The 14,089-nt window shown below is 34.6% G+C and overlaps 1 protein-coding gene across 4 annotated transcripts in view; it reads left to right on the forward strand.

Moving 5' to 3' along the window:
- HACE1 (HECT domain and ankyrin repeat containing E3 ubiquitin protein ligase 1) overlaps window positions 1-12,502 on the forward strand; it is a 46,647-nt gene extending 34,145 nt beyond the window's left edge. For 3 of the 4 annotated variants that reach the window (XM_087718710.1, XM_087718711.1, XM_087718713.1), the window contains 5 exons: window positions 4,110-4,241; window positions 4,623-4,721; window positions 6,294-6,364; window positions 10,816-10,929; window positions 11,451-12,502. In XM_087718710.1, coding sequence (XP_087574836.1) covers window positions 4,110-4,241; window positions 4,623-4,721; window positions 6,294-6,364; window positions 10,816-10,929; window positions 11,451-11,553 — 519 coding nt within the window. In that variant the 3' untranslated portion in view covers window positions 11,554-12,502. Of the gene's footprint in view, window positions 1-4,109; window positions 4,242-4,622; window positions 4,722-6,293; window positions 6,365-10,815; window positions 10,930-11,450 lie in introns of those variants that run through there. The other variant, XR_015697079.1, reaches the window with a different exon arrangement.
- The last annotated feature ends 1,587 nt before the right edge of the window (window positions 12,503-14,089 follow it).

The following is a 14,089-nucleotide window of genomic DNA, read 5'->3' on the forward strand; positions in this document are numbered from 1 at the left end:
ATATAACTGAAAGAAGCAATAAAAAATGAAACTGAATAATGTTCTAGAACTTATTGGTATTTCTGCAATATATTATGAAATCTTTCAAAAACATTTGGTTAAACAATTAGGCAATGAGAGTCAGAGAGAACTTTTCATGTTTTTGATTAAACAGAATGAATTTTTTTGATCCATCCAAAGTCATATGTATTATTTCTTGATTGAGTGTAGATTATAAGCTTTTTATAGCAATGCTTACAAAGAGCATAAATGGTTTTTTTTAATGGTGATATACTCTGATCAGGCTGGATTTGTTACATAAGAGATACATAAGAAAATCAGATATATCTGATGCTACCAAAAGATGAATTTTCAAATCAGAATGTGACTATAATTTTTTCTTGATTCAGAGAACGATTCTGATAATTTGGAATGGTCTTCCATGCTTTCAGTTTTAAAAAAGATGAATCATGGCTCTATTTTTTTTTTACATGTATACACATACACACACACACACACACACACACACATATATCAATTTTCAGACCAATAACAATAACATTCAAATGCTGAATTAAAAACAGGGGGAAAAGACAACATTTATACCTAAAACATCACTGCAAAACAGATGAAATATTTATAAATTGGTTTTATAAAACTGTTATAAAAATAATTATTTACATATTTAGAAGAATAATATAGGAGAGAAACTGACTGACCTAGAGGGAGGAATCAAATGGGGACTTATTCTAGAATCCCTATGTGGGGACAAGAGGGTGAAGTCTGATCCCCCTTGATTGAACCTTATCTAGTTTCAGGTGCAAACTGTCAGTCGGAGAAGATTCCTGTGTATAGCTGGAGCAATTAACTAGCTAATTGAACTCTTCAAGTGTGGGTCTGGTATTTACACAAATATAATGGTAGACTTTTAAGAGTGGAGGCAATTGAAGTTGTTTTGGTTAGGAGGAATTGATAACAGCCGTTAAAATTCTATTAAGACTTAACTTTCTGTTCTGAACAATTCCAATAAATATTTAAAACAAATGATTAAATGATTGACATAAACAAGTAACAAATCACATATGGTGTAAAATCAAGCATTAATTTTAATATTCTTCAGTGTTCAAAAACAGGTAGGTGGATTGGCAGCTCCAAACTGTGAATTGTATTACCAATCTAGGTGCTTGACTTGGATCAGAATGAAGTTATTGCCTTATGGCTCAGACACCTTTATGGAGAAAGTAAGGAACATCCAGATGGTCTAGATAAATATATCTGCATTGACATAAACAGTTTATAAGAAGAATGTGCGATAAGAAGAGCATATTGAAAGTAGGGATAAATACAGAAAAAGAATCACTCTAGATTTATTCCCTCTTGCTTTTTTAATATATTTAACACTTATTAAACTTTGCTCAGTGGAGAAATGATCCATATAGATTGCAATATTTGATTACTAATAAGTCAAAGAAAATATTTTTGAGACTCTTGCAATGACCTCATCTATGTAACTGATTTCAATATCTTTAAATATTGAATCTATGTATCTTTGTTTCAGCAATGCATTTGAAAAAATACCCCACAATGTTCTGACTAACAAGCCAGTGAACATGGGCTGGATGTCGTGATCATTAAGCTTGACAATGTATTGTAAAAATGCTTTATCAGTTGTTCCTGTTGTGAACAATTAAGTGGAGTGCCTCAGTTTCAATACTAGACACTGTACTAACCAAGGTTCAATTATTTGAATGAGGAAGTGGAAGATATACTCACCACACTTACTAATAGCACAACATTGGTGGAATGACAAATATCCTAGAAGACAGAAATAAAAAGCAGAATGTGCTTGATAGATTAGAGAAGTGGGTTGAAAAACAATTTGCCATGGAGAATCCAGAAGTACAAGAGTACAACACCAAGGAAGAGAAACCATGTTTATTGCTAAGATTGTTGGGTGCTTGCTTTGCAAGAAAAAGGGACCAAAACAAAGAGTTTTATAGATAATGGGGACTAGAAGATGGGGAATCCTAACAGTCTGATTTGCTGGTCAGTTTGGGGAAGCTAGGCAGATCCTTGTCAGTGTAACTGGAGTTATTTCTATTCTTAGGCCAAGTAGGTTTTTAAGGAGTGCAGCAGAGCTGAGTTAAGTCCATTATTAAATGTGATGGAACGTTGAGGTCTTCAGCTGATGGAGGATGGATAGTTGTAGGTCTCTTCTTAGGCCTTGTAAACGTACTGGAAGTTGAGATGGGTTTTTTGGTCTAGATGTGATTGCAGGGGTTTTTATCTGAGGGCAAGGAGGGTCAGTTTGAGCCTCATGAGATTAGGCAAATAAAGAAGCTGTGTTTGACACTGACCATGTCTAAAGGACAAGGAAGAAAAGGGTTCAGCCTCCTTTTTATTTGCTACTTTTATTTTATTCATCTCAACGAATGAAATTTAAAAGAGACAAATACAAAAAATGTGATGGGACATCTAAAAGACCTTGGGAAAGTAGAGGAGAAAAGAGAATCGTTGCATCAATTCCTCAGCTTGACAGAAAGCAAAATCAATTAGAGGTTAATGTGTTACATTTGGCTTGGTAATGGTATTTGTGGAAGAGATTTTGGAATAGCATTTGATTACCAACTGAATATGATTCCACAATATGATATGGCTGCAAAAAGAAAGCCAAATGCTATTTTGGCTTTATTTTATTGCTAGACAGCCATCTGTCTGGGATGCTTTAGTTTAGATTCCTGCACTGAGCAGGAGGTTAGCCTCTAGGGCCTTAAAGGCCTTGGCCAACTCTATGGTTTAAGATATGAGTAAAATTAATACCAGAATAGATAGTTTATAACATTCACAGGTGCTGATTTATAGTTCTTACAATCTCTTGCCCCCAAAAGATCACTAGAGATGTTGGGACCTGAAACTAAATATATTAGTTTATTTTGTTTTTAATCAACTATATTATATTTGTAAGTTAATATAAGCTTATCTGAGGATTTCTTTTCCTTAGTTGTTTGAATTGCAGAAAGTGTCTACCGTTACAATTTTCAATCTAGACATTCCTCAAATTATTGAGGCAGTATATAGTTCATGTATATATAGTTCAGCCTGGTTGAATTGCCTCCCTCTCTGCTGTACAAGAATTACTGTGCCACTTTTTTGAATAAGGGGCAGTTCCTTCTTCCTTTTTTTAAAATTAAAAGCTATTCTTCACCTCTAAATACTGCAGGCAATGGTGATATAGCATTAAAATGAGAAGTATTTTTGTTTTGGGATATTTTTTTTCTTTTTACCTGAATATGTGTTAAGGTGAATTTAACTTACATATTTGAAAGCTTGCATGATTATTTTCAGAAAGATGAAGAAATTGTACAGCGTAAAACCACTACTTTGCCAAATTTTAGCAGTGATATTCTGGCAAACTTTGGATCCTTGCCACAAATTTGGACAGCTGTGATTTCCTCATCTTATTCTGTACATCAAGCAAATCATAATGTGATCCTTCTGATTGTAGAAACATGATTTTGTAATTGACGAATAAGCTTCCTTTTCTACAAGAAGCCATACTGGAGAAAAGTGTTAATTTAACTTCATTTTATATAAATATTTTATGTGAATTAAAAAAATACATGTGGATGGACGTTAAAAGTGTTAAGGCTATATGGTGCAAAAATAAATAAGAATGTGACGTTTATTTTTCTTTTGACAAGTAAAATTGATGTTTGAGCAAAGTGTGCCCAAGGAAAATCTCTCCTTATAACTTTTATATTTTAAAGACTTACAGCACATTAGAAAATAGTTTTCTTTGTATATTCATTCCTAAAAATGAATGAAATGCTTCTTTCAGTCAAGAAATAATGTGCAAGAGAACTGTAGATTGCAAATAACCCTGCATTGTTCAGGGCCATTAGAAGTCCTTACACAACGGCTTTCAAAATTTATAATAAGAATGTTCTCTAATAATTTTTTTCTTAGACACTGAATCTTTACCAGAACTGTTTAATATAAAGGTATAAGTAGGGAAGGCATTTCCAAAGGATGGCACCCAATGTGGAGGTAAATGGAACCAGAACAAAGATAAAAATTGATTTAATTAGATTAAACATAGTAATTTTTAAAAATACTTTCACAATTTTCAGGCTGAATATGTCCAACTTGTTACTGAGCTTCGAATGACGAGAGCCATTCAGCCTCAGATAAATGCTTTTCTTCAAGGCTTCCATATGTTCATCCCTCCTTCTTTGGTACAACTCTTTGATGAATATGAATTGGTAAGTAAAATTATATTGTGTGGTTGAGCAACCTATGATTTTTATAGTTAGTGAATGTAGCAGCTTTGGAACACGGAATGTATTAATTTGCACAACAGTTTCACTTTATTGTGTTGAAAGTGGGTAGAATATTGTATGTGCCTTAATTTTATTTTGTAATCTAGATGCCAAGGAACCAGGCACAAGCTGGTACTGTAGTTCTCGATTTGTTGAATGATCCCATGTTGATTTAGAAATCCTATTATTCTGTGTCACAATATAGAAGGTGATATCTTTTCAAAAATGAATATTCTTCTGGAAAACAAACCACCTTACAAAAAATGTGACCAGTTTAACCTGTCATATTCATAATCAAAATTTGGTTTCTCCCTTTTTTAAAAGGAATTGTTGCTTTCAGGCATGCCAGAAATTGATGTGAATGACTGGATTAAAAATACAGAATATACAAGTGGCTATGAAAGAGATGACCCGGTTGTTCAGGTAGAGTATGTATATATAAATACACACACACACACACACACACACACACACACACACACACACACACACACACGGGATGGATTGCCAGAGCTATGATGGTGCAGTGGTTAAATTGCAGTACTGAGGCCAGCTCTGCTCACTCCAGGAGTTTGATTCTGACTGTCTCAAGGTTGACTCAACCTTCCATCCTTCTGAGGTCAGTAAAATGAGGACCCAGATTGTTGGGGGCAGTATGCTGACTCTGTAAACTGTTTAGAGAGGGCTGTAAAGTACTATGAAGCGGTGTATAAGTCTATGTCTTATTGCTATGTATTGCAACCAGTTGCCCCCCCCCCCCCACTGTTTTTAATATATTACCAGTCTTTCCAGGCTGTTTAAAGTTTTTTGGAAATGAGGCATAGTCAGATTGGTTTGAATTTACCAATTGTCATAATGTAAGTTATATTTGCTTATTAATGAGAATTTGTAGGACAGATTTCAAAACTTTTAGAGAAGTAAAACTGTTTTAGAAAAGTAAAACATAGAAAGAAACCCATATTAGCACAGTGAAAAAATGAAAAATGAAATAAGTCTGTCTATGTGTACATATATCCACATCGCTACCTTCTTAGTAGAATAAAAATCCCCACAAATAATATTTTAGCATTATAGTAGAGAGAGCCCTCTCACTTACATATTTTCATTTTGCAAGTAGTTCAGGATTTGAAAAGCCATATGCAGTACAATGAATTTGGCCTGAATTGCATTAAAAAACTGCTGCTTTACAAAAACATGGTATCACATATTTGTATTATTTTAGTAATAAGTACCTTAGAAGCTATATACGATTACATGACATTTTCAAACTATGTACAAAACTATCATGCTTCATAGAAAGAAATTTCCAGTTCTGCTTGTCCAGAAAGAATTGCAGTTGAACTGATTAAGAGTTCCTAAAAATTGAGAGTGCTGCTCTTCCAATGATAATGGAAGATGTCTAGGAGCACTCCAAGCTGCATTCATGTCCCTGAAGAATGCTGTCTTAATTATATTAAGATCACTATATAATTATAATATATAAAGGTTATATAATTATTTAGCATATGATATATAGTTGTATTGTAATTAATTATGTCATCATGTAAGAAAGTAATATCTCCTCAAGAATATTGTGTTTCCCCAAAAATAAGATAGGGTCTTATTTTCTTTTGACCCCCGAATTAAGCGCTTGGTTTTATTTTTGGGGAGGTCTTATTATTTTTGAAGTGCAGGAGGCAGCAAGTATGGTCACCTCATGGCTGTTCCTGTGTTGCAATATTTTTGGGGAGGGCTTATTTTCAGGGGAGGGCTTATTTTAGCGCCCTTTCAAAAGCCCAATAGGGCTTATTATCTGGGGAGGGCTTATTTTGGGGAAAACAGGGTAGGATAAACACCATTGAGTTACATTGACAAACTAGGTATTAAGTTTTGTTTTGAAGTCTCTTGTTTATAATTTGAAACTCATTCAACTTTAAGTTACATCTAGCCGCTAATTTTTAGCTGAAGAAAATTGATTTTAAAAAAACCAAATTGATTGGATTTTGTTTAATCTAGTGGTTTTGGGACATTGTAGAAGAATTAACTCAAGAAGAAAGAGTGCTACTATTGCAGTTTGTCACGGGCAGGTGAATATATTTTGTTTTTACTTGATTGTAGAAAAGTATTCAGAAAATGTTCTGTTCCAGATAAGAACATGACATTTTCAGCAAATCTATGAATTTAGATCATTCGTAGTTTGTCATTTTTGGATATCTAAACAATTGTATTTCTTTTTCTTTTTTAAAAAAATCACACCATTTTTTTAAAAAATTGATCACTGTATTACATGGAGAAATTAAAGTGAATGCATATTCCCAATTATAAAGCTAAAAAAAATAGGAAAATTAAACCTCATTATGATAATATAGCCATATCTTACAGAAAGAAAGAAAATGTAGGAATTTTTCTTCATATATTTATATCTCTATCATCTATAACTGAGGTTGTGTTGACTTAAAATAATTTTCATATATATTCTCCTATTTTATGTGAGTATATGTTTTGTATTCTTTTGTGATATTTATCCTTCTGCATAAGGTCAATGGCTATTTAACGATATATTTAGGCTAATTCTTAACTGATACAAAATAGTGTTATGTTTAGAACAAATGAAGAAGGCTTCCTTGAATTACTATCATTCATTATTCTGAGTATGGGTTTTTCCCCAAATTAAAAGAGTCTTATGTATATAACTGTAATTTTAAAGATTATTATTTGATTTACCTGTTAAACCTGGCTGCAAAAATATTATGTAGACTTCCGATATTGTTACTTTCAACTACACATACCACGTCATCCAGTGGGTATAAAATGTGAGAATGTTTGGCTAATATTAATTACTAATTGATATTTTAATTATACATTCATAAAAAATGAAAGTTGTTTTGTTTTTGATATGATGTAGTTCAAATTTTTGGAACCGGTTTTGGCCAGCTTGTTCCAACTGGATTTAGCCAACTTGTTTCACCAACTGGATTTTTTTTTTTAATTGATTGAATTATGATGGGGTATTTTGATCCCTCAACCTGAATGGAACTTAAATGCAGCAGCTACCCTATAGGTAACAGCTATGCAGCATAAGAGCCATCTCTTCTTTATTTTCATTCTCTTGCCAACCCTGTTTGCTTTTTCATTCCCATCTCTTGCAGTTTGTTTACTAACTTCACAGTTGTGTTTTTAATTAAAAATGTTAATGACTGAGGAAAGTCTAAGGAAAGATTTCTGTGATATGGGTGCAGAGACAAACTGGTTGATGCTTTCATTTCCCCATGCCGTCCTCTTTCTCTAGCCCATTTATTAAACATTAGATAATGTATGTATATACTGGTGGGGAGGGGATAAGTGTACAGATTTCCAGAGGGAAAATTTATATAAAACTCTCAAGTAGCAATGTACCAAGAGGGACATCACCTGGTAATTTAATTTTGCCAGTGTGTATAATATTTAAGCATTTATATAGCCATTACAGAATACTGAGTTGAGCTGTTCAGCAGATGGACCAAGAGTGTAGCAAATGCATGGTACAAAACAGAAAGCTTTAGTATTGGTGAAAGACATTGTTTTTGTTATTATATAAAAGAATCTGATTTGTTAATGCTTTAAAGCAGGGGTGTCAAACTGGATTTCTTCAAGGGCTGGATCAGCATTGTAGTTTTCCTCTGCGGGCCAGCCAAGGAGTGGGGGAGATAGGACAGAGACCTCCTGCAGCATCCTGCCAGCCAAAACTGGGTGCAGGTGTTAGGGTTAGCCCCTCCCCCCATGCCCCATTTTGGCTGCCAAAGGAAACTTTTGCTATTTCCAGGCCAGCCCCATAGATTTAAGCACCCTGTGTGCCAGATCTGGCCAATGGATCTTGAGTTTGACATTCCTGCTTTAAAGAGGAGAAAAAAAGCATTATTAGCTTTTATTAGAGGTAATCCTTGATTTATGACTCCAATTAAGAACATAATTTCTGTTGCTAAGTGAGGTAGTTGCCCAGGTTTGTGACCTTTTTTACAACAGTTAAGTGAATCTCCGAAGTTGCTAAGTGAAGTACATGATCATTAAATGAATTTGACTTCCCCCGTTGACTTTGCTTGTCGAAAGCCAGCTTGGGAAGTCACAAATGATGATCATATGGCCCCCAGAATGCTACAAACATAAATATATTTCTTTATTTATTCATTAAATTTATTTGCCAGCCACCTCAACATGAAGTGACTCTGGGCAGCTTACAAGGTTAAAAAGAGTAAGACTATACAAAAAATGTGTATATAATAAGAATAAAATACTATAAAAATACAAATTATCAGGTATAACTAAAAGCTGAGTAGGATGAGCGGGGGAGGGGGAGGAGGAATCTGTTGTTAATTTATCTACTACCATCAGTGTTATACTCACCCAGGCCAAATATAGGCCGATTGCCAAGGGCTTGAATTCAGATCATGTGACTATTGGGCTGCCATGACAGTTGTTAATGTGTGGACTAGTCTTCAGTCATTTCTCAGTGCCATTGTAACTTAAAATGGTTGCTAAATGAATGGTTGTAAGTCAAGAACTAGTTGTATTTAATTGTTGCTAGTTCTAGATACAATAAGTTTGTTTACTATTTTATTTTGCTCTTGAGAGAAATTTCTGAAAATGTTAAGTTTTAAAAGTTTGGGTAAATATATTCTTAATGAATTAGAGCACTTTACAATTCTTGGGGACAGGGATGCTTGATGCTTGAAATAGAAGCAAATATAAAAGATTGCAAGCATAATTACATAATTATAGAATCATTACATAGTGCTATAACTCAGGGTTTTTCTGAGTGTCATCAGTCTGACTAACAGCCCTAACGTACACTCTCAGGAACTTTGAAATCGCAAAAGCAAAACTTTATTAACTACATCATTTCGGGACTGAAGAAAGCAAAACCAGCTCTAACTTTTCCCACGCAATATTGCATAGTTTTAGAAGTAACAATGTCTGACATGGACATGTCAGTATACAGAAGACAATTCTGTTTAGTGGAGGTAATCAGGAACCTCTTACTTCAGGTGGTGGGTATTGCTCATGATGGGCCAGGTAGTTTGAGCCAGTCTGGAAGTGAACCCCAAACCAAGTAGCACTGTGTTGGGCTCTGACAAATTGTCTGACAGACAGACAAAATTCGTTCTTCTCTCAAGGGGAAATAGATTGGATGCTGATGCTGGCCCAGATTTAATGGAATGTGAATTAATCCAATGCAGTGGACTCTTCCTCTTCAGATTAAAATTACCTTGCAATGTACCCTACCACAGACTGAAACCATGGATAGAGTGGTGTTTTTTCCCCCTGGTATTCTTTACAAAGTATATTTCCATTACAATTATAATGAAACCATTGCTTTCTTCTGACAAAACTGAAACGTTAAAAGCAGAATAGATGAGACAAGAAAAGCTTTTGGAAAATCTATAAGATCATTAATTACATGGCTTTTTATGCTGTAATTCTTGTGATGTGAAATGGAAAAGTTATTACCTGACTTTTGGAAAAGTAGTGTAGACATGTTGAGTTGTTTCTTTCAATGGCTATGCAAGATGGGAAATCCAATTTTTATGGCTCCTTTCTCTCATTCTTCATGCTCCACTAAAAATTGTTTTGGAAATCTAGGAATGCTTCCTCTGGAAAAAGGCTGGACCTTTGCAGAAATTTAGGTTGGCTCACAACAAAAACCTAAATTTGTTTGGATTCTGAAGAAATATGAACATGACATTGTTACTTTTAAGCCTTTTTAATAGAAGCTTGTAAAATACTTAATGAAGGATTTTTCTTTGCTGTGGTATTTCTGGCCCAATTAAGATAAAACATTTCTGAAGCAAAACCAGTGTCTAATATTGTTATTTAGAGTGTTATGTAATGAAATACAGTTCTGCAAAGGATACTATTTCACAAAACAATATTAAAAGGAAGGCAACTTCATTTTTTTACCCTAAAGCCATTACTTTTGTTCTATAATTACTTAGAAGAAGTAGCAGTTACTCTTTATATCAGAAATGTAGAAATCTTAACAATTTATTTCTGTTATTCATAAAGAATTTGTATATTATATGGCTTTCAAGTTACTATTTCACCTTGCAGCATACTAGTGCATTTTAGGTCGGTTTGCATTGGTTAGCTTCATATTCATATACTGCAATAGCTTCATTGCCAAAATGAAAATGTTAGTTTCATAAAAACGTAGATATACTGCTTAGTTGATTTAGAACTGAAAATACCATTGCTGTAATGTAAAAAAACATTCCGTATTTAACCTAAATGTCATAAAGAACATAGGGATAATGATAGAAGTAATTAATCTTGTATATTTTTCCCTTCTCCTCTCTGAACAGCTGATGAAAGTATATAACACTTCTATTCTGTGGGTCTTGCAGTGAAAGCTTTGAGGGGAAACTGGCACAGTATTGCAGGTTTTTTTTTTTAAATCAATTCAGCTTGTTTTCAATTCTAGATCTTCTCTAAAAGTCATTGCAGGGTTCATGTATTAAGGATGCTTGTTGTTTTTCTTAAACTTCTTATCCTCAATGTTTTTCAGTTCTAGAGTACCCCATGGTGGCTTTGCCCATATAATGGGTGGGAGTGGATTGCAAAATTTCACGATTGCTGCTGTGCCATATACACCAAATCTGCTACCCACATCAAGTACATGGTAGGTTATTGAAATACATTAAAGACAGAAGGTTTTCCTTAAATTCTTTCTCTTTGGGATCCCAGACAAGAATTTATTTGCCTAGGTACCCTCTTGCATAACTTAATAAAACAGTCCCTTCTGGTCATTTTCATGTAGAATTTATTATTGTCAAAAAAAATATAGGTATTTAAATTATGTCTTCCATTTTGTTGGGAAAAACGTACCTCTTGCAATGGAGTATTAATGGGCAGCAGTACAGAATCACTAAAGGATCCTTCATTTAAAATTGCTCTGTTGCTTTTTCATTTCGTAAAAGATTTTTTACTTTTTTTTTTTGGTTTGGCTAGATAACATTGGAATACTAAAGGGGACTGCAATGCAGTGCATTCGTTCTTTTCTACGTTATTTCAGGCGAGAAGGAATTTGGATGCTGATTTGAAAGTGTGGTGTCACATTAATTACCTCATGCAAAACAATTTTCTCCTTTCAGATGGCATGTTTTAATGGGGAATTATTCTTCTTTTTTTTTTCTGTTTCAGTATCAATATGCTGAAGTTGCCTGAATATCCCAAGAAAGAAATCCTTAAGGACAGACTTCTTGTGGCTTTGCATTGTGGAAGCTATGGGTATACAATGGCATAATGAAGTGGCATAACACCTCTGATGGCTGAGACACAATTCCTCGTGGCCAAAATAATTGAGCAACCTGTCAGCAGGAGGGAGATGGTGGCAATTAGGAAGAAGTCTTGGATTGTAGTCCATAGGTAGCATCGGTTTTTACAAGTTGCAAAAGATACAGGGCATCTCCCCCTTCTCTATGCCATTAAGCATTTTTACACATTGTTCTGAGACTCAGTTTTTAAATGGTATTTCTCCATTAAACACAGCAGATATCCCAGTCCATCCCTCTAACCTGCGTTTTTTATCGGAACACTCTGAAGCTGTTCTAGTTGTAACATATGTGAAATGTGTTTGCCTTTCCACCCTAACTTCGCCATTAGTAAGGGTTGCAGTCAAGCACTGTAACACTAGTTGACCGTGTTATATAGGCAAAAAGATGCTATTCTGCTCCATGATTACTGTGAGATCTGAGAAACTCTGTCTTTAACTTCCAAGGGCTTGTTTGTTCATTGCTGTAAGATGACATAAATACTGAGCATGTTAGAAATATTGTATACTTTGGACCACATATTTTCTTGCATGCAAAAAAGTGACATATATTTATTTATTTTTTTCTTCAGGGGACATTGAACAAAATTAGAGAGCAAAATAGCAAATGTGATTTATTTTTTCCTGCTCAGTTTAAATACTTTTTTTATTTTTCTAGTTATTTAATATCTAAACATTTAAAAGGTTTATTGGCAAAAAAATAAATAAATAAATTTCTGGAAATTAAAAAAACAACAACTGTATTGCACATTTCAAATGCACAACATAGCCACAACTGAACTATTTACAATTTCATGACCTTTGAAAAACATGTATATTTATTTTAAAGGAACATTTCCCTTTAGTGGAGAAGGAGTCATTTTTTGGTGCCTGAACTTTGAGAAAAATATTCATTAAAGTGAAATATTTTATTTGTAAATTACCATTGGTTAGTTGTGTTTATCAATACTAGCGTTTACCGGTGTTTTTACCTCATTAACCAAGAAGATGTGAATGGGTTATATGGTAGAACAGGTTTGATACATTTCCCCTGTTTTATTTATTCATTCATACAATTTTACAATATTTATAGCTCATCATCAATGTAAAATGGGTGGGTACAACTGTCCACAAAGAAAAGCACTAAACCATATATGCGTAATAAAAATAAATAATAAAAACAAATACATGAAAGCCCCTCTTCAGTTAATACAGGCCTGTCAAACTGATAACCCCTGGGCCGGATGAGTCATGTGCAGGCTTCACCCACCCGACTCTGCAAAGGCAAAAAACATGATATGTCAAGTGACGCAATTGAGTTTGACACCTGTTGAGTTAATATAATGGCCAATGTACATTGAAACATGGTTGCTTTGGTGTGTTTTGGAATTCTTGTAGGTTAAAAACTATTTTAGCCCTCAGTAGGATTCATAAAATTGGGTCCACAACTGGAAAGACTTTCTTACATCTATCTAAATAGCTGAGATTTAGAGATGAGATAGAGATGAGAGATGAGCCCTGAACCGCATTATACTAATTGACATCATACTTAATGACTGCCATGCTCCTCTTAATTTTCATATCTAGCTTAATTATTATGATCATGGCATGTTGCAAAATGAAATTCTGTAATCCAGAGCCTCTGTGCAGTTCCCAGATGCATCCCTAGAAAATTAAAAAAGTGAAATTATTTAGTTGGATGTAATTTATTTTGAACATGCCCTTTGATTTTGAAATCAGTGTAGTTAGATTTAACTAGAGGGCTATATTGGGTAGTGGTAAACAGTTACAGTATAACATAATCTGGGCTATTGTGTGTGGATGTGTTAGGTAGTTTACTTTTAGGTTAGCTAGCTTACTTTTTAAGATGTCTTTCCTGATTTTCGATGGAGGAATAGGTGCTTGATTGTCACCTTTTTATCCTTTGTAAAATGAATATTTTCTAATGCTTGGCATTTAAAGGCCAAACCCCACTTAGGGCAAGTCATCTTTTTTTTAAAAAAAATGTTCTACCAGCTTCCTGTTAAGAAATATCCTTCCCTCTCCCCCCTCCCTCTCTGATAGTTCAGGGCCACCCATTTCATTGAGTTTTGTTTATTTTGCTTCCAAAGGAAGCAAAGGACACACCTTATTGATTTAACGGCATTCCTCGAGAGTGGGTGGCCCAAGGGAAAATGGAAGGGGTTTAAAGATCAAATAGGCAACTTTTTTCTCAAAATCTGAAATAAATTGCACCAACTTCAATCAATCTGTCCACCCCGTGCCAACTCAGCGAAGCAGTAGAAGTGATGTGCCAGTGCCTGGAGGCTGTCAGGGTCTGGATGGGAGCAAACAAGCTTGCACTCAGTCCCGACAAGACTGAGTGGCTATTGATGCTCCCTCCCAAGGATGGTCCAGTTATTCCATCTCTTAGCCTGGGGGGTGAAATTATACGCCCCTCAGAGAGGGTTCGCAATTTGGGAGTCGTCCTGGATCCGCAGCTGACGTTAGAACATCATTTGTCAGCTGTGACCGGGGAGGGGGGATTTGC

Source organism: Thamnophis sirtalis, unplaced genomic scaffold (genome assembly GCF_051295495.1).
Source record: "Thamnophis sirtalis isolate CommonGarterSnake01/CBP01778 unplaced genomic scaffold, rThaSir2_p1.2 scaffold_6, whole genome shotgun sequence".
In the NCBI taxonomy this organism is placed as follows: domain Eukaryota; kingdom Metazoa; phylum Chordata; class Lepidosauria; order Squamata; family Natricidae; genus Thamnophis; species Thamnophis sirtalis.